The sequence below is a fragment of the Trichosurus vulpecula genome, chromosome 5 (assembly GCF_011100635.1).
Source record: "Trichosurus vulpecula isolate mTriVul1 chromosome 5, mTriVul1.pri, whole genome shotgun sequence".
NCBI lineage: Eukaryota > Metazoa > Chordata > Mammalia > Diprotodontia > Phalangeridae > Trichosurus > Trichosurus vulpecula.
This window is the reverse complement of record NC_050577.1, coordinates 105,089,108-105,114,076: the sequence shown is the minus strand read 5'-3', so window position 1 is coordinate 105,114,076 and position 24,969 is coordinate 105,089,108. Positions and strand designations below refer to the sequence as shown.

General features: G+C 39.0%; 1 protein-coding gene across 1 annotated transcript in view; it reads left to right on the top strand.

Annotated features, from left to right (window-relative positions):
• Positions 1-24,969, top strand: part of LOC118851010 — a 269,319-nt gene that overhangs the window by 41,697 nt on the left and 202,653 nt on the right. Inside the window, exons 16-33 of the mRNA XM_036760604.1 lie at positions 362-478; positions 3,026-3,180; positions 4,734-4,818; positions 5,239-5,295; positions 6,284-6,408; positions 10,665-10,753; positions 12,474-12,523; positions 14,393-14,560; positions 16,607-16,759; positions 17,069-17,269; positions 17,386-17,540; positions 18,415-18,583; positions 18,843-18,939; positions 20,669-20,781; positions 21,259-21,384; positions 21,768-21,896; positions 22,145-22,255; positions 23,729-23,791. Of these exons, the coding sequence (XP_036616499.1) occupies positions 362-478; positions 3,026-3,180; positions 4,734-4,818; positions 5,239-5,295; positions 6,284-6,408; positions 10,665-10,753; positions 12,474-12,523; positions 14,393-14,560; positions 16,607-16,759; positions 17,069-17,269; positions 17,386-17,540; positions 18,415-18,583; positions 18,843-18,939; positions 20,669-20,781; positions 21,259-21,384; positions 21,768-21,896; positions 22,145-22,255; positions 23,729-23,791 (2,163 nt within the window). The remainder of the gene's footprint in view (positions 1-361; positions 479-3,025; positions 3,181-4,733; positions 4,819-5,238; positions 5,296-6,283; positions 6,409-10,664; positions 10,754-12,473; positions 12,524-14,392; positions 14,561-16,606; positions 16,760-17,068; positions 17,270-17,385; positions 17,541-18,414; positions 18,584-18,842; positions 18,940-20,668; positions 20,782-21,258; positions 21,385-21,767; positions 21,897-22,144; positions 22,256-23,728; positions 23,792-24,969) is intronic.

Sequence of the window (24,969 nt, the reverse complement as noted above, 5' to 3'; positions counted from 1 at the left end):
CTCACTTCCACCTTTCCACCAAGCATAGACTATGGAGAGCATCACCTCCAGAAAGCTGCAAGCTTCTCTATTGGGAATAAATGTTTCATCCAAATCGATATTGGCCAGGATCCTCCTTTATTTCTAGTTTGAGTTGATTTCTAGAAGAATCTAGCAAAGTTCAAGTGCCGAGATGTCATCTTTATCATAATGGGAGTCAGGAAAAAATGTTGCGAGTGAAATATGCTTACATCACAGGGATCACTGTTAGGCAGGAACAAAATGATAAAAGTGTAGTGAGAATGCTAAAAAAAAAGTCTAAAACAAAACAAAAAACTTATGGCCAAAAATGACCCATATCCATAATTTGTGATGATTCCAGGTGGGCCCTGACATCTGTGGTTATGCTGATGATGCCTCAGAAGAACTATGCAGGCGGTGGATGCAGCTTGGGGCATTTTATCCATTTTCTAGGAATCATAACGGTCAAGGCTACAAGGTAAACTTCTGAAGAGATGTTATCAAGAGCAATTTGGGATAAATTAGGAGAGGCTAATTTCTCCACCATAGTGTTTGTTCATTGAAGCTCATTTATTATATTCTGTTTCCTTTGGGCTAACTTAAAAAAGAAAATGACCCTGTAGACAGCATCAGAGCTAATCCTGTCAGGGTGCAGTGGATAGAATTCAGGGGCTGGAATCAAGAGGGCCTGAGTTCAGATCTGACCTCGAATACTTCCTAGCTGTGTGACCCTGGACGCAGGGTCTTGACTCATCTTCTTCAAGTGGAAAACAGGGATAATAATAATAATACCTATCTTTCAGGGTTGTTGTGAGGTCCGAATGAGATAATGTTTGTAAAGCACTTAGTACCTGGCACATAGTAGGTGTTGTGTAAATGCTTATTCCGTTCTCTTCTATCTTTCACATTCCCCTGTTTCTGTTAAGAACATTATCATCCTTCTAGTCACCCATGTTTACAACGTTAGTGTTATCCTGCATCCTTCCTACATACTACTACTTCCTGCATACTTCCTACATACTACAACCTTAGTGCTATCCTACACACTTCCCTACATACTACTACTTCCTACATACTACAACCTTAGTGCTATCCTGCATCCTTCCTACATACTACTACTTCCTACATACTACAACCTTAGTGCTATTCTGCATACTTCCTACATACTACAACCTTAGTGCTATCCTGCATCCTTCCTACATACTACTACTTCCTACATACTACAACCTTAGTGCTATCCTGCATACTTCCTACATACTACAACCTTAGTGCTATCCTGCATCCTTCCTACATACTACTACTTCCTACATACTACAACCTTAGTGCTATCCTACACACTTCCCTACATACTACTACTTCCTACATACTACAACCTTAGTGCTATCCTGCATACTTCCTACATACTACTACTTCCTACTATCCTATATATCCTACACACACCCACCCCCAAATATGTAAGTAAATATTGTTTCTAACTACATCAGCTCTCATATCCATCTTCTCTCTATTCATATTGCCACCACCTTACTTTAGACTCCTAACAGATCTCATCTGGACTATTACAATAGCCTCCTAATTGGTCCCATTTCCTCAAATTTACCACCACCACCACCATTTCAAACTCCACACAGCCATCAAAGTGATTTCCCCAGATAATATCTGTAAAACACTTTGAAAATCTTAAAGTACATGGCTATTATTACTAATTCATGAGGGGATAAATTGGCTCTATTACTAGTTTCTTCATACTTATTGCCATTGTCCTAATTCAGTCATAGAATTTCAGAGTTGGCCTTGCTGTAAAGGTCATCTAGTTGCATCTCCTACCTCATCCAGAAATGCTCTCTGCAACATTCCTTATAGCATCTGCTTTAATACATCAGTGATAATTGCTGCAAGAGTATGAGGGCAGAGAAAGGTCAATGCTTTGGTGCTTGGAGACTTTGGAGAGGGCAGTTTGGGGGGAGAATTGAGGCCAGAAATGAAGTATTAGGAAGCTGAGAAGCCAATGGGTGATGAAGAATTTGAAGTAGCGGGCTTTCTCTTCTTGATCACAGGCACAAGGATAGGAAGAGGGTAGGCCAACTATTCAGTTTCCTAATTTGTAAAATGAAGGATTTGACTAGATAATGATTTCCATGGTGCCATTCAGCTGTTTTGGGGATTTTATGAAAAGGCAATGTACTCAAATGGGAAGAAACAACAACAAAAAAGGAGACAACAGAGGAAGAGTGAAAGTTGGCCAATAAACATTATTAAGCACCTACTATGTGCCAGGCTCTGTGCCAAGTGCTGGGGATACAAAGGCAGAAAACAGTCTCTGCTATCAAGAAGCTCAAGGGGGGATACAATAGGAAAACAACTATGTACAGGATAAATTAGTGATAACCAATAGAGGGAAGGGGGCAGCTGGGTGGCACAGTGGATAAGAGTGCTAGGCCTGTTGTCTGGAAGATCTGACTTCAAATCTGGCCTTTGATACTTGCTGTGTGACCCTAAGCAACTCACTTAACCCTGTTTGCTTTAGTTTCCTCAACCGTAAAATGAGCTGGAGAAGGAAATGGCAAACCACTCCAGTATCTTCGCCAAGAAAAACCCCGATGGGGTCATGAAGAGTCAGACATGACTGAAATGACTGAAAAACAACAATAGAGGGAAAGTACTAGAATTAAGGGGAATCTAGAAAGGCTTCTTGTATGATATGGGATTTTGGTTGGGACTTCAAGGAAGCCAGGAGTCTGATATAAGGAGGGAGGGAGAGTATTCCAGGCATGGGCAAAGTCATTGAAAATGCCTGGAATCCAGAGATAGAGAACTCCAAGCCAATTACTTAACTTTTTTTGACCTAAATTTTTTTTTTCTTTTTGGTATATAATTGGTCATAACATCTGTAGCTTCTGCTTTGTGTTCTAGGCTTGCTCAAGACCAGTATTTTGGAACATGAGTATTTCACACAGAAGGTACACTGCACGTTTTCATGTTTTGCAATCTGTAATGACAGACACCTTGTCTTTTTTGTTCTTAGGACCAGGATCCTGCTGCATTTGGGGAAGATTCTCTTCTCTTGAATACCTCCAGATACTACCTGAACATCCGCTATACCCTGCTGCCCTATCTCTACACCCTCTTCTTCCGAGCTCACACTCGGGGGGACACTGTAGCCCGGCCCCTTCTACATGAGTGAGTTTCCTGATTTCCATTTTGAGTTCTGATATATTAAAACTTGTTCAGCTCTAACCGGGTCTACATAGTACCAAATGTTTGGGTAAAAACTGAAAGCAATTCCTGGGATTATCAAGTGATTTCTTTTACAAAATAGATGGATAGATTATTATGAACTTGGAAGTCATCACCAAAATTAAACTATATTTTTAGACATAGAAAACAGAAAAAAGGATTAAATGTGAAGCACTGAACCTACTATGTACAGCTTTTCCTTTTTTCAAACATATATCAAATTTGACATTGACCAAGTGGTTTTTAAATTGGATTTCAGCAGGAATTTCCTAGCTTGACTAACACATAGGCATATCATTGATTGGGAGGGCCTAAATTGATAGACTACTTTATCCTACAACCAACAGAGGATTTTTGAGCAGGCAAGTGACATGGGCACACTTGTGTAGGTTATGCTGATCATATTCCATGAAATTCCATTAGGTAGTACGGTGGATAAAATGCCTGAGTCAGGAAGACTCATCTTCGTGAATTCAAATCTGGCCTCAGACACTTAGTAGTTGTGTCACCTTGGGCAAGTAACTTCACCCTGTTTGCCTCAGTTTCCTCATCTGTAAAATGAGCTGGAGAAAGAAATGGCAAACCACTTCAATATCTCTGCAAGAAAATACCAAATCAGGTTGTATAGAACTGGATGTGACTGAAGACAACTGAACAACGTTCCATTTAAATAAGGGTGGCACTTGTGTGCAAATTGTCACATATGGACATGTTCCATAGGCTACTTTGCCAATAGAACACATGAACAAGGCTTTTTAATCTGGGTTCACTGGTCCCACATGGGGAAACAGTTTAATATAAAGTGTGCTAGGAAAGACCCCTGCTTGAAAATTTCTCCTTTATCAGTCTGATGTGGAAACTTATTTTACAGCACTAGAGATTTATTCCTTTTAAGTTAAGATGTTGCTTTCTCTAGGATCATCTACTAGTCTACCTTATTAAAATTCAAATATCTTTGAGAGAGGTGACTCAGTCATTCATATTTTAAAAAAATCTATTTATTTTAAACATTCATTTAAAATTTTTTTGAAATTTCACTTTTTTGCTTCATTTCATTTTATTTTCAATCCCGCCTTCCAGTCCCTCCTCAACCCATTGAGATGGCAAGCAACATAATATCAATTATACATTTGAAGTCATTGACTTTTTTGTGTTTGAATTAGTTTAATCAAATCTATTTGCTCTAACAGTCAGTTGAAAATTTTTGTGGGTTAGTGGGGATAAGAGAGTGAGTTGGGGGGAGGATGCTAACAGAGCGATACTTACTGTAAGGGACACTGCCTAGATAGGTAATGCAACAGGAGACTGGGGGAGGGGGTGGGAGCACCTAGGACCTCTGAACAGGGTGGTAACGGGTACCCAATGACATACTTTGGTATTTTGCTTAGAGTTGGTCCCATTTGTTTTCCCTTGTGATGCCACACAGTAACGGAATTCTTGAGCAATACTGGCAATAAGAAGTGATGTTAATTACCCCTCTTGTCTCTGGTTCTTAGGTTCTATGATGACAGTTCCACCTGGGATGTATATAGACAGTTTCTGTGGGGGCCTGGGCTTCTCATCACTCCAGTTTTGGATGAGGTAAGTTTTTTCTTAGGGACTCAGTATTTTCTTCAGCCCCTCCTCCTGCTCTTCTGGGAACTAATCAATCAGTCAACATTTATTAAGCACCTCCTATGTGCCAGGCACTGTGCTAAATGCTTTACAAATATCATCTCATTTGATTCTGTTAGCCAAATTCTGATGACAAATCTTCAATTTGCTTGGGATTTCCACTTTCTCAACCTCACCCTTGGAGGACTGCCCTCATTACTTCCCTGAAGTTGCTTCTATTGTTAATATAGGGTGCAATCTATATGTGGATGCTTTGGATTGCTGAGTGGAGAGAACATTCCCGCTTCAGCAGGGAGTAGGGAGAAAGGGAAGGGGTGGTTGGGAAGTGGGTTAGGGGAGGCTTTTCATCTCAGGGATATGAAGTGTAATGTTTTGCTTTCTTTTCAGGGGGCTGAGACTGTGACAGCATATATGCCTGATGCTATCTGGTACGACTATGAAACAGTAAGTAGATTTGATTATCCACGGGTTCCCTGGTGAACACAGTTTCTTAAACAGGGCTTCCTGGGAGATAGGGGTAGGAGTAGGAGAATGGAACTGTGAGAGAAATTCAGCCAACTCTGCCCTTGAGATAGCTCCTAGTGTTATTTTTTCTTTTAAAAAAATATGAATCTTTTGGTTTTACATCACATTTATTTCTGAATACATATCTCACCTACCTAGCAAGACACTTTTTTATAACAACAAATAGAGAGGGAAAAAGAGAAAGGTGCTTGGGGTTGGTGGGGGGAAATGGTTCACCAAAAACCAGCCGACCAATAGGCACTACAGTGTTTGCACTGAGATTCCATGAGATTTCACTGAATGAAGCTGGGATGGGGGATGGGAGGGTGGGAGAGAGGGAGGTAGGGGTGGGCGTGGGGCAGAGAAGGCATGGTATCTCTTTGATCTTAGAGCAGACAATCCAGTGATGGTGATGAATTACTGATTATGGATCTTAAATCCTGTTCATAATGATTAAGCTGAGCTTAACTAAGAAACTAAGAATGGTAGAAGAGGAATATCTTGAAAAATTTATCTTTTGTTTCTACCAATTTCCAAATCTATCCCTTTCTCCTTTCCCCATAGATCCATTTTTAAAACAAAAAATAAGAGGAAAAGGGGCTGTTCACCAAAACTTAATTTCACCCAAGTTTGGCAGTGTATATGCAATGTTTCATGTCTTTTGTCTCCCATCTTTGCAAAATGGTTATTACATTATGGTTATTAGATCGGTGGTGGGAATCAGATTATACTAACCTCTCTGAGTATGGTAACCCCACAATGTCTTAGTTTCTCCAGTATGATAACAAGATGACACTGGCATCATAGTCTTTATGCCAAAGCCTGGGACTCCACTGAATGGAAGGATAGGGCGTGGAGCATGGACAATTCACAACTGAGAGGTGACTCTCTTCTTAATGCAACCTACTCTTGCTTCTGTACCAATTAGAGTGGCCAAACATCGTGGAGAAAACAAAGTGTTGAGATGTCACTTCCACCAGACAAAATTGGACTCCATCTTCGAGGGGGCTATATTTTCCCCACGCAGCAGCCAGCCATCACCACAGTAGCCAGGTACGATGTTGAAGGCTAGTCCCATTTCGAGGATTTGTTCTTGGCCAGCCATTTCCCTGCATAGTTGTGTACATCATCTTGAAAAGGGCACTGTAGCTCCTTCATCCCAATGAGTGGTTCAGTGAGTAGGTGGAAGGAGGGGCCTAATCAACAGATTTGTCATTGATTATTGACATTCAGTATTGGTTTTTTATGAGCAATTTATTGGCTCGATACTTCATCTAGTAGCACGTTTAAGAAGCACTGATAGGGATCACAAGTGGAAAAAGTTTAAGAAGCCCTGCATCAGACACAGTGTGTGGCACTGTAGAAATTCAAAGGCTTGAATTGGGGTCAAAGGACCGGATCATAGGTTAGCCATTTACTGTGTACAAATCCGTTAACCTCTATGAGCCTCAGTTTCTTCTTCTGTGCAATGAATGGGGTTTGACTAGGTGATCTCTAAGGTCCCTACCTCTAAAGCCATGGTTCTATTTTTTTGTCTTAATTAAGTCATCAGTCTTTATGCTTCAAGTTCTATGAACCTATGCTCCTATGGCCTTTCCTCTCTCATCTTTGAGCTTCCTTATCACTAACTACAACTCTTATTTTTGTTGTGGTTCAGTTGTTTTTTGTTGTGTCCAACTCTTTGTGACCCCATCTGGTGTTTTCTTGGCAAAGATACTGGGATGGTTTGTCATTTCCTTCTCTAGTTCATTTTACATATAAGGAAGGTGAGGAAAACAGGGTTAAGTGACTTGCCCAAGATCACACAGCTAGTAAGAGTCTGAGGCCAGGTTTGAACTCAGGAAGAGGAGTCTTCCTAACAAAAGGCCTGGCACTCTATCTGTTAAGCTTTAGCATCTTTCTGCCCACAACTCTTGTAGAAGATGCTATTGCATGGTGTAATGATCAATGAATTAGGACATACAAGTCCTAGTAGGAGAGCTAAGCTAGTCTAGCCGATAGAAGGGAGTTGGGGGTAGGTTGGAGAGTTAGTTTGGAATTTGAGGAGAGGACCTTGGAAGTATGGCAAATGCAGTTTAGACTTGAATATGAAGGAAGCGGGAAGCCATTGAAAACTTTTGAGTGATGAAGTATGACTTGATAGTCATGTTCAAAGAAGATTCATCTAGAAGTGGTATACAGCAGTAATCACAGATAGATCTTTTAAAAAGTGTTTAGGGGCAATATCCTAAAAATCCTCAAGGTGGCAGTATTACTCCATGGAAACCAATGTTCCTTTTTTTTCCTCTGTTAGATGACATACCATTGGGAAAGTGTCATTTTCCTCCCATTCTTGAAAATGAGGAAAAAATGATTTTTACAAGTTACTTTGCTTTACAACTTCAATTTGAAAAAAATTATAAAAAAATTTTTCTAATAGATTTTTAGCAGGTCTACTTACTTAGTTTAGAGAATTATTTTTTTTCTCCCAAAGAATATCAGCAATTGAATTTATGTGATCAACTCTCAGTGTGGTTTTTCAGCAGTACTGGTGCCTTAGATTGGGCTTCCCACCACTTCCCTTAATCGTATGGCCTTCTTGTGACTTGTGGGGTCCTTTGATGCTTAATTATCTTGAATAAGTATGGCATTACAGGCTGATAAGCATTTATGGCTGTCAAGAGCCATGAGTTAGTTAAATATATCTACCAACTGTGATTATATGAGCTTTTCTATTTTTGCATTAAGTCTGTCTGATGGTTCTGAAAACTGCAGAGCAATAATATTCTGGTGGAGATTTATGGGAGCTATGTCCCTATACTTGAAATAGCAAGGAATAATTTGCAAGGAGAGCTGGGGAAACAGCCTGAGGGAGATTCTAAAATGACAATAATGTATAGGCCAAATGGTTGCATTAAGCAATAACGGTACAAACAAATAGGGGTGTGTTCATACACACACATGTGTGTATATGTCATTGTATATATAAACTGTAGATTATAAATATAGTTGTCTTATGTTGGGGCTAAAAATAAAAGGTTTCTGGATCTAGGAACACTTGGAGACAGGTATAGAAATAAGTGGGAACAGGTAAGCAGAATGTTGTAGAGCATAAATTACTTGTAAGCATGGATGTTCTAAAAAATATAGTTTACATATTCCTAACTGCTACCCACAATAGCAGGCTAACAGAGGAGGAAGGATGCTTTGCAGTTAAGTTAGAACAACCTTTACATATACAATTACGATCCAAAATCATCACAAAAAAGTGAGGTTACTAGGAAGTTTTGTTTTGTTTATTTGTTGCTTGTCCTTTGTTCTCAAAGAGGACCAATGATATTATGAGGGTGGTTTAAATGAGGCAGAGCTTTGAAAAGTCATCACCCTCACTCTTCCCTCTGTTGTCATTAAATTCTAGTGGCAAGACAAAAGTCAAGTTTACTAAGGAAACCAAGGAGGACTACGTGGTCAGCTAGTGGTCTTACAAATGAGAACAGAATGGACAGTTATAATTTCTCTTCTGGTTGAGTTGATCTATTTATATCTATTGTGAGTTTAAGGTGGTCTTCTGGCTAGAGCAGGAAAGAAAGCTTGAGGAACTCCTTATTTCAGTTTACTGAAAAGGGTGAAAAATTCTCACAGTGGATGGGAGGAGGGAAAGTGGGGTGCTCCAGGGAAGCAAGTGAAAAGAAAAATCATTTTGAGGAGCTGGGGGAAAGTCATTATTAAGATGTGGGTAGATTGAAAATGTGACTGAAGAAAACCAGAGAGAAGAAATTCTGGGCCTGTGGAACTATAAAGTTGCTTTAGAGGCCAATTTCCAGCATTTTGAAGGAGCAATGCTATTCTCATAGTTCAGAGAACACTAAAGCTTACCCCATAGGTTCTAACAAAAAGAAGAAATCCTATTACTATTTCCCATTTACAAAGAAAGACATATCATTGGTCTACTGGGAGGCACAAGAGAAGTATAGACCTAACAAAGCAAATCTGATGGATTTTCTTCTTGAGCATGAATCCAAGAGCAAAGAGACCCTGAAAGCCTTCACTAGAGAGCTGATACCATTTCAACTGATATGTATAGGAATGAATGAAACAGTAAGAAGAACTCTGGAATATCTTTCAAGACACTTTGTTTTAGATAAAAAATTGAAGTATTTGGGGAGTGGTACAGTTGGTGTTTTCATCTGTTTTAACTAATGGTCATGACTTGGAAGAATTAATAAGACATGGGAAGTAAATGGGTAGCTCAGGAGATAATGTAAATAATTTATTTTGAAATATGGCCAGGGATGAGCATCAATGTTTTTGACCCACAATTTCCAGAATACAGCTTTTCCCCCTTTATCAAAATTAGGAAAATATCTGACTGTCTCCTCTCTGAAGGCTTTTTCTATTCCCTTTGAAGTCCTAAACATACCAACAATGACTTAGGGATCACAAACCTAACTAGTTGAAAAATAAAATTTGATTTCTCATTTCAAAACAAACCATGCATGTACACTCACATCTAGTGAATTGTTTTTATGAGCTGACTTTCAGTTTGTATTTATGACAATAACTTGGGTAGCTGGATTAATTGCAATGGGAGGCTTTTTTTTTTGCTATTTTCTATGTTAACGAACGGGCTTACAATGTATAATTCTATAGCTATAGGAGGTAGCTTGGTATAAAAACTAATTTTGGAGTAAGAAGATCGAGGTTCAAATCCCATTTTCCCTGTTTACTTGTGTGACCTTTGTAAGTCACTTAATCTTTCAGAGCCTTAGTTTCCTCATTTATATCTAGACTAGATGGCCTGTTTGGTTTTGGTTGCTCCCAGATCTAGAATTTTTGAGGTTTACTGAGAACTTTCCCCATAGCAGCTCTTTAAGGTAGATATAGGTATAATTCTCATTTTGCAGCAGAGGAACAATCTTAGAAAGGATAAGGAACTTGTCAAAGGTCAAACAGCAAGTGGCAGATCCATGATTGGAAATCAGTACTTCTTTTTTTTTTTTTGGGCAGGGCAATTGGGCTCACATGACTTGCCCAAGGTCACATAGCTAGTATATGTGTCAAGTGTCTGAGGCTGGGTTTGTACTCAGGTCCTCCTGACTCCAGGGCTGGTGCTCTACTCACTGCGCCACCTAGCTGCCCCAGAAATCAGTACTTCTGACCTGAAATCCAACCCTCTTTCCACTGTACTATAATAGAAACCAGATTTCCTGGTGCTAACAACCTTTTTCACTTCTGTAGAAAAATTTCTGATGGCGTTATTCCTAGATAATGTGCCAATGTTTATTAGATCAAGATCTTTAGTCCTTGAACTTGATCTTCTTTTTCTGCAGCCGACAGAATCCTCTTGGTCTCATCATTGCCCTTGATGACAATGGGGAAGCTAGAGGAGAACTGTTTTGGGATGATGGAGAGACCAAAGGTAAGTACTTTCCTGGACTAGAATGGAGCCACAGCCCTGGGTGTGTCACTCCAAACCCATGGTCTTGTTCTATAAACTCCATTAAGTCTCCTATGGTCACTAAACTGGAGAGAGAATCTTTTCCAGGCATTAGCTCTTTAAGAAAGTTAATGTTCACCATTTAAGAATGAATGGTTTTGTATGAATGGGATTCTGAGGGGAAGAAGGTAAAACATTCAAATTAATTCTGCTTTGTAATTGTTTCTACATTGTATTGATTTCATATTGTAATTGATTCTATATCTGCTTAAATTCTCTGTCTATGTTCTTTAGTTAAGTTTGGGAATTTAGCTTTCCTCTCTCAGCTGTCAGTCTGAAAATAAATCACTATAATTAAAAGGAAAGGATTGTCATTTTCTATGCCATTAGCTCTTGGGTAAATACTAAGAGATTGTCCTTGCACAATTTAAGAGAGGCCTTATCTCCCTAATAAATCTTTCTAGGCACTGGGGAGTCTGCTAACTCTTATGGCCTAACAAGGTCATCAAAATGCAGATGGATCCCATAATAAATCAGTATTCCTTAATGACAAAGGGAAGTGGTCACTGACCCTACACAGGTAGTAGACCACTTTCCTTGATGTTGCCAAGCATGTTGGCCCTACCCCCATCATGCTGTCTACCCTGTAACAAATTAAATTGTTTTCTCACTTATCCCATTCTGCTCTTTGTTCTCTTGTATTTACCCAAACTATATGAAGGCTAGTAAGCCCTACCTTGTGGTCTTTTGGTCATTGAGTGAAGCCTTTGACCCATTTATTGGTTACTGCTAGCTTAACTTACAAATTGATCATGCTCAGCACCTTGTCTTTCTGTTTGCCTTAATTTTCAAATGTAATAATGGGGAAGACAGTAGAAACTTCTCAGTAGGTGTTAAGGGAAACCTTTCAATCTCTTTAACATCTTCCCTCTTGCCAACAGTTTTCATCCATTAATTCACAGACCACTTATGGTCTGCAAAATTTCCACTGAAATTAGTTGTAGGTATACCCCCAGAAATTCTTCTGATCTTATCAGAGAAGTCCTTGACCAGTAAAAAAAAAGATAGGAAGAAAAATATGGCTGGTCATGGAGCAAAAGGGAATTGTCAAGAGAATATGAGAAAGGTCCTTAGTATGTTGGGTGAACCACTTGCAGTAGACTCACAGGAGAATATAGACAAGTTACAAAGGACAGGTAGGCAGAGATGGATTTAAATATGCATTATTGGAGAGAATACCCACATGAATAACATCAAAGATGTGCCCAAACTTGTTCATGGCCAAATATTGCTGGTAACGTGAGCACATCCGTTCAGTGAAAGTACATCTATGTAGTTAGTGCACTCATAAGCTGGTATTTTTTTTTTGGCAAAGATTTACATGTCCCTGGAACATTTGGGGTTGGTATCGATGCACTGAATATTTTCTTTCTAGATTGAACTCTTGGGGCATCTCCATGGGGGAAACTTGAGAGGGAATTTTTATGTTTAATCTTTTAAGGTAAGGGCACAAGGGGGAAGGAATCTTTGGAGAGAATGACACTGGCCTGAGGCTCTGGACTCGATGGCTTAGTGTTTAGGACTATTAATTTTCATTCCCTTCTATGTTCTCCTAGGTCTCATCATGAATGAATAATTCTGTATCTATAATCCAAAATTTCTACTATGTCCAGAGACTGACTATTATTTATTTTCCTTTCAGGTACTGTAGATAGTGGTGCCTACATCTTGCATGAGTTTTTGTTCACCCAAGTGAGTGACTTTTAAAAAATGGTTCCATGACAGTGTATATATATGTATATGTGTGTGTGTATGTTTAGGTCTGTGTGTGAACATGAGCATGTGTGTATAGGTACATATGTGTCTTTGTGTGCTTAGTGTTGTATATGCACTTGTTGATGGTCAACACTCAGATATGTAATATGTAATATTATGTATTTATATTAATACATATCAACATGAATATGTGTATATATTTATATAATATGAAATTTTGCAAGGGACTGTTAGTACAGATCAGGGATTCTTTTTTTCTTCCTAACACTTTTTCCCCTTTTATTTTTTTGGTTACAGTTTAATTTCCAAGCTGTCTTCCTCCTTCCCTCCCCACCCCACAGTAGAGAAGGCCATTTGATGCAGATTTATGTAAAACCAAACTATGTGTACTTTGTCAGTATTTATCAGTTCTTTCTCTGGAGGTGCATAGCATCTTCCTTTATAGCTGATTTGAGTTTTTAAAGCACTCAGAATAATTTTGTTGTTCATAATTATTCTTTGAACAATATTCCTGTTACTGTATACAGTGTTCTTTTGATTTTGCTTACTTCAATTTTCATTATTTCATGCAAGTTTTTCCATGTTTTTCTAAAATCAACCAATTCATCATTTCTTACAGCACAGTAGTATTCTTTTTTTTTGGAGGGGGAAGGCAGGGCAATTGGGGCTAAGTGACTAGCCCAAGGTCACACAGCTAGTAAGTGTGTCAAGTGTCTGAGGCCGGATTTGAACTCATGTCCTCCTGATTCCAGGGCTACTCATTGCAGCACCTAGCTGCCCCCACAGTAGTATTTGATCAAAACCATATACCACAACTCGTTTATCCATTTCCCAATTGGTGGGCATCCCCTCAATTTCCAGTTCTTTGCCAACACAAAGAGAAATGCTATAAATATTTTAGAACATAGGAGTTCTTTTCCTTTTTCCCTGATCACGTTGGGAAACAGGTCTAACAGTGGTATTGCTGGGTCAAAGGGTATATACAGTTTTATAACTCTTTGGGCATAATTCCAAATTGCTCTCCAAAATGGTTGGATTAGTTCATAGTTCCACCAACAGAATACTAATGTCCAAATTTTTCCACATCCCCTCAACATTTGTCATTTTCCCCTTCTATCATTTTAGCTAATCAGATAGCTGTGACATAATATCTCAAAGTTGCTTGACTTTGCATTTCTCTAATCAATAATGATCTATAACATTTTTATATGACTATACATAGTTTTGATTTCTTTTTTCGAAAAGTTGCCTCTTCATAGCCTTTGGCTACTTATTAGATCAGGGATTCTTAAGCTTTTTTGTGCCATGGCCTCCTTTTGCAGTCTGGTGAAGTCTATGAATTTCTCAGAGTAAAGGTTTTAAATGCATGTAACAAAATTTATAGGATTACAAAGGAAATCAATTATATTGAAATATAGTTATCAAATTATTTTAAAAAATTAATGGACCTCAGGAATATTTGATCCAAAAAATCATTTTTAATATTAGAAAATACATTGTGAATTTTGATAGCAGATGTACTCTCCTAAGTGTAAACTTCTTCAGAGTGGGATCCCTATCTTATTTATCTTTGTGGTTTCTCTGACTCCTAGCAAAAGGAAAGGCAAATTACACACTTAAATAAAGGACTGGTGAATGAATGGATTATAATGGAATGGGATGAATGAATGGATGAACGTGTTTCATTCTGGATAGTATTAAGAAAATTTACATTCCTTGGATATACTTTGAGACAACACAGATTCATTTTGGGTGGAGGCAAAGAGAAGCCATCCCGGGATTTAATATTTAAAATACTTCAGGATCCATATGCATAATAAAGTCTCCTTTTTGGATCTCTTCTAGAACCATTTGGATGTGAAGGTTTTGCATCAATCTTACAATGATGCAAATAATTTAGCATTTAAGGAGATTAAAATCCTTGGGACAGAGGAACCTACTAACATCAGCGTGAAGATGAATAATGTCCTCATTGCATCTTCTCCTACTGTCACTTACAATGAAGATCTAAAGGTAAAGGACCAATTTTTTGATGTCAGGCCCCAGCCCCTAAAATATGCTTTGACTGGTGATGCTTCAGTTTGCCAAGCCCATGTGAAGCCCCTAAAGCACTGGGACCTTGGAGATCTACTGGGGAATGGGTATCTGATCATGAGAAAGAATGAAAGTGCAGAGGTCACTAGGACTAAGAAGGGGTGGGGATATTATAGAATTTGAAGGAACATTAGTCTAAGATATCTAGTTCACTGCTCCCTAAGACTATAAAATGTAGAGGGATGTCAAACTGCATTGGGAGGTTTTTTATCTGAAGGTTCCCTATGCCAACAAATCACAGATCCAGCCCCTTTCTCAATCCATATAGCCTATTCATAGTTAGCTTAATCCTTGTCCCCTCCTTTTCCTCCTCATCTATGTTCTCAAGGATAGAGATGCAAATCAGTGCAGTTTTGGAAGTGACTGTGGGACTAGGAACAGAGATTCAGGTAGAATGTGGTCTGTAGCAAAAAAAAGGTATTGGCAGAGACTTGAAGAGAGCATTACATTAAGTGTTAAATTAGAAGGTGATGCCTTTGTAGCTAAGTTTTTAGGTCACTTAGTCCAAGCAGCATTTTACAAGGCAAGAACCTGAAGCTCATAAAAGTTAAGGGATTTGCCAAAGGCAGTAAGTAGGATTTGAAGGTGGGTCCACTAACTTTAAGTTGAGTTCTTTTCCCTTTTTCCCATGCAGCTTTACATAAAAAACATTTTTTGAGAAGATCAGGGAAAAAAGTTGAGTAGGTAAAGCAAAATAACTAGGCAAGTCACTTAAACTCTCTGATCTTCAATTTCCTCATTTGTAAAATGAGAGATAGAACTACTTATATGGAGGTTTGTGACGTTAGATTCCAAGATTGGAATTGCTTTATTAAGGCAATGGAAGTGATAAAAGGTTCTCAAACAAGAATATAATATGATAAAAAGCAGTGATTTAACAATATTGATTTGGCAGTGGAGGATGAGATGAATTAAGAGGAAAGAGACCTGGAGTTGGAGGAGGTGAAACAGGTTATTATAGCCAACTATTAAGTGGAATTTGTAATAGGGTAGTGAGAATGGGAAGTAAGGAAAAATTCCGAGAGAGATTTCGGTGAAAGAATTACCAGTTGGGGGCTGATTAGTGCAGAGAAAAAGACACTGAAATTTGCCATTGGGAGTAATGGAGAAACTGAGGAAGATACTTTCTTCTGAGAAGAGCATGGTAAGTTAGGTTTTTAATGCATTGAACTTTAGATGATTTAGAGGCATAGAAATGTTCTTAGGAAGTTGATAATGTGAGATTAGAGAGAAGACAGAGCTCAGTCAGGATGGTAGGTATAGATTTGAAAGTCACTAACATAGAAATATTTGAAAAAGTTGAGAGCATAAAGATCAGAAAGCTAAGGACTGAACTTTGAAGAAAAGAATGAACAACAGGAATAAGAAGATGAAAAAGAGACAGTGAAGGAAACAGAAGGGAGTGGTCAGAGAAATAGAAGGACAACAGAATGTAGCATTTGAAAAATTAAGAGAAGATTGAATTTAAAGAAGGTTAAAACCAAAATAGCTCTTCCCATTGAGTTCCAATCCATGTTGTTTATTGTTCAGCTTCAAATGCTGAGGTGAGGTCAATGAGATTTTAGAACTGAGAAAAATGTCCACAGAATGTGACTAGAAAGAGGCTACCTTTCAGAAATGCTACATACTGACCATGACAGATAACCTTTTCTCATTTATAAATCCCAAATCATTTCCTTTTGCCCAGTTCATAGCTATAAGCTTTGAACTGGGTTTGTAAGAAGACACAGCTACAATATCTTCAGGAGATAGTGACATCTGTGCAGTCCTTCCTGTGAGGTCTTCACAATCACACATTAACTGAGTTTTTAGACTTTGTTCTGGCATCTGTGATGTTTGTTCTCGATTTTGAAGGGCTTTTAAGGGAACCTCATTACAGAAAGTGATTTAAAGAGGAAAGAGCCTTGACAATGGCTTTGACTATGAAGTGTGACATTCTTGGTCACTCTCCTGATTTCTCCATAGGTTGCTATCATCTCAGGACTTGAGCTTCCCTTGGGAGAAGAATACACTTTGGAATGGAGTTTCAAATATAGGGATGTAGACAAAATAGACTGTTATCCTGAGGACCAGTCAGTCTCTGAAGAAAACTGCACAGCTCGTGGTTGTGTCTGGGAGGTAATTGGCATAATAATTACAAATGACAAAGAAATCTCAAAGAAATAAGATTACAATGATCCTAAGGTTAGATTTACCACCTACATGCTCCCAGTCATTAATGGGGACTCACAAAAGGAAGGAATCACCAGGATTTATGTTTAGGATGTATTTGGGTTAGGAGGCTTGAGTATCTTAGTAAATCTTTATGTTGCGGGAAGACATAAATTTACATTGTTACCAAATGATAATCGGACAGAAATAAATTACCAGCCAAACTTCAGTCTGTGCAAGCATTCATCCTTATCTGACCCTGGCCTTGTTTTTCAGTTACCCGGTTCTCCAGGAGTTCCTAGCTGCTATATCACCAATTTCTTCTACTCTGTCAGTAACATTCAGTACAACTCCTTGGGGGTTACTGCTGATCTCTTCTTAAATTCAAGTCTGTATGCTTCCAACCTGCCCTCTACCCCCGTGAACCCTCTCCGCTTGGATGTCACCTACCATAAGAATGATATGCTGCAGTTTAAGGTAAATTTCTTTTTCTTGTTTCATGAACCAGGTCCATGACTCTGGAATGTTAGGATTCAATGACTTTGACTAACAGTTTTTTCTTCAAGCTAGAACAATTTGTTTTCTCATTCTAGATCTATGATGCCAATAGCAAAAGGTATGAGGTCCCAGTGCCCCTCAACATCCCTAGCTCTCCCTCCAGCACCTCTGAGAATCGACTTTATGAAGTTTTCATAAGGAGTGATCCTTTTGGGATTGAGATCCAACGCCGAAGCACCGGCACAGTAATGTGAGTAGAACCAGTTTGGTATGAAATTGAAGGATAGCTGACTTCTGATTCCTGAAAAATTAATTTTTGCTGAGACTAGCTTGAGAGCTAGTACCTATGCTTATTATTTATATAACATTACCACCCCAGAAAAATCACGGAGCCTCTCTGATGCTGTTTCATCATCAATACAGTGGGAATAATAAACCTTGCATTACCTCCTTCATGAAATAATTTCAAGGAAAGTATTTCATAAAGTTTAGAGGTCTATGTAAATTGAGTTGTTATTATGAAAAGCGATCCTAAAGTGATAGTCTGGGTTCAGTTTTTAGAACATAGATAGATAGACAGAGCATTTCTTAAGTGTTTACAGTGTGTCAGGACCTGTGCTAAGTACTGGACTATAAATATATGCATGATAGTGTCTACCCTTAAGGAGCTTATATGGGGCAAGCGTATAAATGGGTACTGGAAAAGGAAGGGCTTATAAATACTCGAGTATGATATGGAGTGGTCCTAGAAAGAAAAGACAATAGCCCACTTATCAAAACTGAGGGCTTTTGTTTGGACATCAGGTAACCTGTGATAATGAATTGAAAGTGATGGCCCAGGTAGAGAAGGCATGGCATGGAAGAGGCCAGCGAGTTCTTTCAGAAGGATCTATTCTCATAAGACCTTTTAAAATTTATACTTGGGAACATGCTTGGAGGCAGTCCCACATAGCTGAGGATGTTAGGAGAAAAATGGACGATGGATCATGTGACATGTTGTAATTTCTGAGTTATAGAATTGCCTTTTATTTTAAAAGATCAATTCTTTTTAAAAAAGGGAATTTACAATACTTGAAGATGGTAGAATATCTCACTCAGAATAAACATCTGCTTTTGGGTTTCAGTTGGGATTCTCAGGTCCCTGGCTTCACCTTTAATGACATGTTCCTGCGCATCTCCACCCGCCTCCCATCCCACTACATCTACGGCTTTGGCGAAACGGAGCATACAACATTCCGGAGAAACATGACCTGGCACACATGGGGAATGTTTTCTCGAGACCAGGCCCCAGGGGTAAAGATGGAACAGTTTGGAGATTTCTGTCTGTCTTTATCCACATTAGTTCCAATGTGCCCTCTCCTGGCTTCATTCGAATAAACTCACCCAAGTCTGTTGAGTTCTGCTCTGAAACAGAGCATTGTCCTTTGGTGCTGACACCTTTAACCACTTTCAAGGAGGAATCTGGGTCCTACATTGGGCTCCATTTACGTGTGGGTTTCTAGTAGAGAAAAAATGTCTCTAAAGATCTTTTTTTCTTCTTCTGTTGTCCTAGTACAAGAAGAATTCCTATGGTGTGCACCCCTATTACATGGGTCTGGAAGAGGATGGCAATGCTCATGGGGTGCTCCTACTCAATAGCAATGCCATGGGTAAGAGGGGAGGTTCCTAATTGGCCTCCCTGGGCCATATAGTTCTGGGTAACCTCTGAATGGGATAGTCCCAGCAGATTTCCAATTCCATTTAACATGAAAAACATTATTTGAGCTTTTCTCCATATGTGCGTTATTGAGGGAGATGTAAACATAAAGACACCCAGGTGGTGTGGTGGATAGGGTGCTGAGCCTAGAGTCAGGAAGATCTGAGTTCAAATGTGGCTTCAGACACTTACTAGCTGTATGACCCTGGGCAAGTCAATTAACCCTGTTTGCCTCAGTTTCCTCATCTGTAAAATGATCTTGAGAAGGAAATTTGCTAAGAAAACCCATGGGGGTCACAAAAAATTGGATGTGACTGAACATGACTCAACAACAACAATGACCATGACAATGACAAAGATAAAGACATATTCCCTTCTTTCAAACTGCTTACAGTCCAGTAATGGAGATTTTATACACATAAGCATATATACGTATATACATACATGTATATAATATATACATGTATAATAACATATATAATTGTTTTGTGTATAAGTATATATAAAACAATTACATATCTGATATATTTATATATAAAACAATTGTTATATATTTTACATGTGATCATATATAATTATATATAAATAATATAATATGTTTTATATATATAATAATTAGAAAAGAAAAAATGATTCTATATGAAAAAAGTATGAACGAAGTGCTATAAGAATTTGGAGAGATCGCTTTTGACCTTTATTCGTCAAGGAGATGGGAAGCATAAGGGCAGGACTCATAAAAGAACTGAAATCTTTGAAGAGTGGGGAGCACTTCAAAAGGAAAAGATGATGGGGGTAGTAGAGAGGGCATTTCAGAAATAGGAAATAATATGAGCAAATGCAAGGAGGTGGGAAAGTATGAAACATGCTTAGAGAATTATGCAGAATCCAATTTGGGTGGATTATAATGTCTACGAGGGGGAATAATATGAGGTGTGGTTGCAAAGGTATGTTAGAGCCAGATTGCGAAGGGCTTTGAATGCCAGACTGAGGTGCTTGAAGGTCATTAGTTAGCTAGTGGGTAGCGACATTTTAAGGACTCTGTGTTAGCAAGATTAATTGGAAGCACTAAGTAGCATTTATTGGAAGTGGGGTGAGACTAGTACGTTACTAGAGTCAAGGCAATAAGAGAGGTAATAAGGGCTTGTGAAGGGAGGGAAGAAGGTGAGTAAAGAAAAGTTACCTAGGATATCACACATAGATAGAATCAGAAGAATTTTGTTACTGGACATGAGGACTGAGGAGAGGCAGGACTCAAAGGTGATTTTCAAGCCTGAAGCTAGCTTTCAGGCCTTGGTGACAGGTAGCATAGTGTTGAAAGGTAGACTAGTTAGGTAAATGGGGATGGAGGAGCAGAACTGATAGGAAGCAAAGATATTAGCTGGAGAATCTCCTGGAGAGTTGGGATCTGGAAGGCTTGCCATTTCGTCTAATGTCGCAGAGAGACAGGTTTCAGCTTTACATATGGAGATAAAGTTTAGTTATTAAAATTGTCAAAAGGGAGAATGGGATGCCAGAGAAACCTCCATCACTGGAAGTATTAAAATGGAATTTGGATGACCGTCTTTGTGCGATGCTGACAGGGAACTCTTGTTTAGATATGGCCTGGCCAAGGTGACCTGGATTTCTGTACAGCTTTGCTATCTTTGATTCTGTATCTCTGAAGACTTGCTTTCTCTTTCCAGATGTGACTTTCCAGCCCACCCCCGCACTGACATACCGCACCACTGGGGGCGTTCTGGACTTTTACATGGTCTTGGGGCCAACCCCAGAGCTCGTCACTCAGCAGTACACAGAGGTAGGAAGTTATGCAATCCATCAAGTAATTTATTGAACAAGTATGAACGTAGCCTTGTGAAAGGCACAGTGATTTATGTAGTTTGCTGGTGAGGCCACCATCTTTATCTCTCTTGAGGATTGGATCGTAGTGTTAGAGGGACATGAAGTGAATTCAGAAGCAATTTCTTGCCTCCGCAAGATGACAGAGACTTTTAATGCATACTCCTGAAGCACTAGAAAGCATAGAGATGGCAGAGATTTCCCAGGATTCCTCAAAAGGATGCCCCAATGAAGGAATTTCTTTTAGAAATCTACATAGTACTTCCTGCCTATAGTTCTATAGTTCTATAGTCTTATGGAGGTCCTGGGTTGCATGGCTCTTAGCCAGACAAAACTACAGGAAAAGGTTTCACGTGTTCTTTGTTTGATCCAAACACATTTCTCCTCCCCAAGGAACATTATTTGATTGAATTATTTTCTGTTCTTGCTTTTGCAGTTGGTCGGGAGGCCAGTGATGACACCTTACTGGGCCTTAGGGTTCCAACTCTGTCGCTATGGATACCAGAATGATGCTGAAATTGCTGAACTTTATGATGCTATGGTGGCAGCCCAGATCCCTTATGTATGACTCTTCCTTTTCCTTTTATTGGCTTTTTATTACGTTAATTGAGGACAGAAATATGTAGTATTTGCTTAGTAGAATAATGACATAGACAACTCAAAGAACTTTCTTTTTCATTTTGGAATGTTATGATATTTTTCTTCTAGAATCGCTTTACTCACTGTTTTTTATCTGAGTTAATTAACATCATTTTGAATAATCTGAATGTATGCCAACTGATAGTGGGGAGAGGCAGTGAAGGAATGTTAGGGGATGGCAGTGTGGAACTCATCATGGAAGGGAAAATGCAACATATAATGGATGATTAATGGCCTAATGGAGAATTAAGCATGTTATGTTTTTTTAAAGTGGCACTCAGCCTCCTTCCTTTTCTTTTCCTCCAGGATGTGCAGTACTCAGACATTGACTACATGGAGAGGCAGCTGGACTTCACCCTCAGCCCCGAGTTTGCTGGCTTTCCCAGTCTGATCAATCGAATGAAGGAGGCTGGGATGAGAGTCATCATTATTCTGGTGTGTGACTAGGTCTGGGGAAGTCAGGGTAATTGTGGTGGAATGTGCTGACCACTATGTTATAGTTAAGAATACTGAACAGAAGAGACATATATTTCCCAGAATTCATAGCAGCTCTGAAATTCAGTGTGAAGCTCTCAGATCTTGCTAGTGATTCTTTTTTCCTCTGTGAAGGATTGCTATTATCCTTAGTAGTTCTATCTCTGATACCATCATTTTCCCAAGTAACTCTTCTCCTTTGATTCCAGGACCCAGCCATTTCTGGCAATGAGACCCAGCCATATCCTGCATTCACTCGTGGACTCCAGGATAATGTGTTCATCAAATGGCCAGATGACAGTGACATTATCTGGGGAAAGGTAGAGTTTGGGAGTAGACACTGATTCCATTTTATGGATACAAACATGAAGGAATGTCAGTGTCTTTATGCTAAATATAATCTAAGCTAATTAAGCTCCTACTAAGTAATTGTGCTAGATGGTGGAAATACAATGACAAAAAAATCATCCCCTGCCCTTAGAGAGCTCATATTCTATTTGGGGGTAGGGTAGAGAGCAGAGCACATAAATGGATTAGCATAAACGTAACATTTTCAGAAGGAGAAGAAAGCAACAATGATTAAGGAATAAGGAAAGGCTTCCTATAGGGGAATCCATATGATGAGCTTTGAACAAGTTAGGAATTCTAAAAAGAGTGAGAAAGTTAGAGGTAGAGTTTGTTCTAAGCATGGAGACAACCTACAAAAATGTATGGATTCAGGAGATGGAATGCTATGTTTCAGGAACAGCAAGTAAATTTTACCAGAATGTAGATTGCAGAAACATTTGCAATAAGCCTGGAAAGGTAGTCTAGTGCAAGATTATTAAGAGTTTTAAAAGCCCAAAGGAACTTACATTTTTATCCAAGAGGCACCAGGGTAGAATAGAAGAGGGGAGTGACTAGAAGCTAGGAGTCCGGCTAAGAGGCTGCCATGATAGGATACTACAACAGGCTAGATCGAGGTGACAGTGATGGTGGCCAGGATGAGAATAGTAACCATGTGAATGTAGAGAAGAGACTGGATTCTAGAGAAATTGTGTGACGTTAGACTTGGCAATGAAATTGGAGATGGGAGTAGGCTGAGGAGGGAGAGGGAAGGGTTTCTTTTGACTCTTAGGTTACAGACCAATGCAACTGATGAGATATTGTTCTCTTTAGCAGAAATAGAGAAGTTTGAAAGAGAAATGGGTTTAGGAACTTTTCCTTAATGATTTTCATTTTGTGCATGTGGAGTTTGAGATGCCTATGGGGGATAGCCGACAAGTAATTTGCTATGTAGAGCTGGAGCTCGGGAGAGATAGGAAGGCTATCTGTATAGAGGAATCATTTATGTAGAGATGAAATTCGAGCCTGTGAGATTGATGATATTACTGAGGAGGTTCAAAGTTAGAAAAGGACAGGGTCCAGTACAGAGGCTTGAGGAACACTCACAACAAGGGGGAGAGGACTTTGATGATGATCCGGAAGAGGAGAACCAGAATAGAACAGTCAGAAAAAGCAAAGGAGAAGAGAGAATCCAGGAGGATAGGACAATTGACAGAGACTGTGTGTGTGTGTGTGTGTGTGTGTGTGTGTGCAAGAGCACATGGGTCAGGGACTGGGGGGAGAGGGGGCACTAGGAAGTTTCCTCTAGCAAGATTGATTCCAGGGTCTCCTTTTTTTTCTCCCTAGACTTTCATGAAATGTGCCAGTTATGTACTCCCAGACCCAAGATTTACTCTTTCTTGGGAAATACCATGCTAAGGTATTATTTTTAATGTTTTTTTTTCCCTTTCCTTTTTCTTTCTCTAAAGGTCTGGCCAGATTTGCCCAATGTCACTGTCGATTCATCTATTGATTGGAACACTCAAGTGGAGGTAAAACTTTTGTTAATTTGGGATATAGTGCTTATGGTTATAGGAAGAAGAACTCTACCATTAAAATTGTTCAAGGACTAAAGCTATGGAGAAGGTTGAAATTCTGTTTTTCATGACTGTGCTGGCCCTGGTGTTCTAATTGGACATATATTAAATGAATAAATGAACAGAGGGTTATTCTGTTCCATTGACCAATTTAAACTCCAAATTTAGGTTAAAAGACATTCTAGACATTATTTTTCTGAATTTGAGCCTGAGCCTGGGTTCTCTAGCTAGCTTTTATTGAAGAGTTCAGAAGGTAGAACTAAGATTAATGTGTAACTTTAATAGGGAGAGAGATTATAGCTCTGAGTTGTCATTGTCTGACTCTACTCAATTAGATTATCTTATGCTTCAGTCTAGTCTTCTCCTTCCAGACAGGCTTGGAAACACAAAGGACTATACCCTAATTAACCATGCTCGGTCAGACCAACTCCACTGGCTCTCCCTGTATTTTTATGGGCATTGTGGGGCACATTATACAAATTATTCACATGCATAAGAAAAAAGAACTTTCCCTGATCATCAAAGGTTAAACATATTCAGCAGGGTCTGGAATATTATAGCTAGGTAGCATCAATCCCCAACCCTGTGGTTACCTTCCATATTTCCCTTTTCCTGACTTGGCCAAGTCTTGTCAATTCCGCTTCCTCCACAGTTCTCCCATATGACTCATTCTGTCCTCATAGATTTCACCCTCATTACCTCTTGCCTGGATTATTTAATTAGCTTCCCAAATGGTTTCCTGGCCTTCCATTCTTACTCTTCCCCAATCTATGCTTCACACAGTTGCCAAAATACTACTCCAAAAAAACCACAAGTTCTATGATATCACCCTTTTCTTTAAAATTGTCAATGACTTTCTATTACTTTTAGGATAAAATGTTGTCCTTTCAGTCTAGTATTTTAATATCACCATAAACTGTTTATGATCTTCCTTCCCAGATTGATTTCATATTAATTACCTTCATGTACTCTGTGTTTTGTCCAAACTAACATATCAGCTGTAATTTAATCCCAACATTCCATCTTCCTTCAACCTATCATCTTAAAGGCTGTCCCCTATTCTTAGAATGTCCTTCCTTTTCCAGTAAACTCTGATAATCTTTAGCTTCATTCAGGGTTCAGCTCAGGGGCCA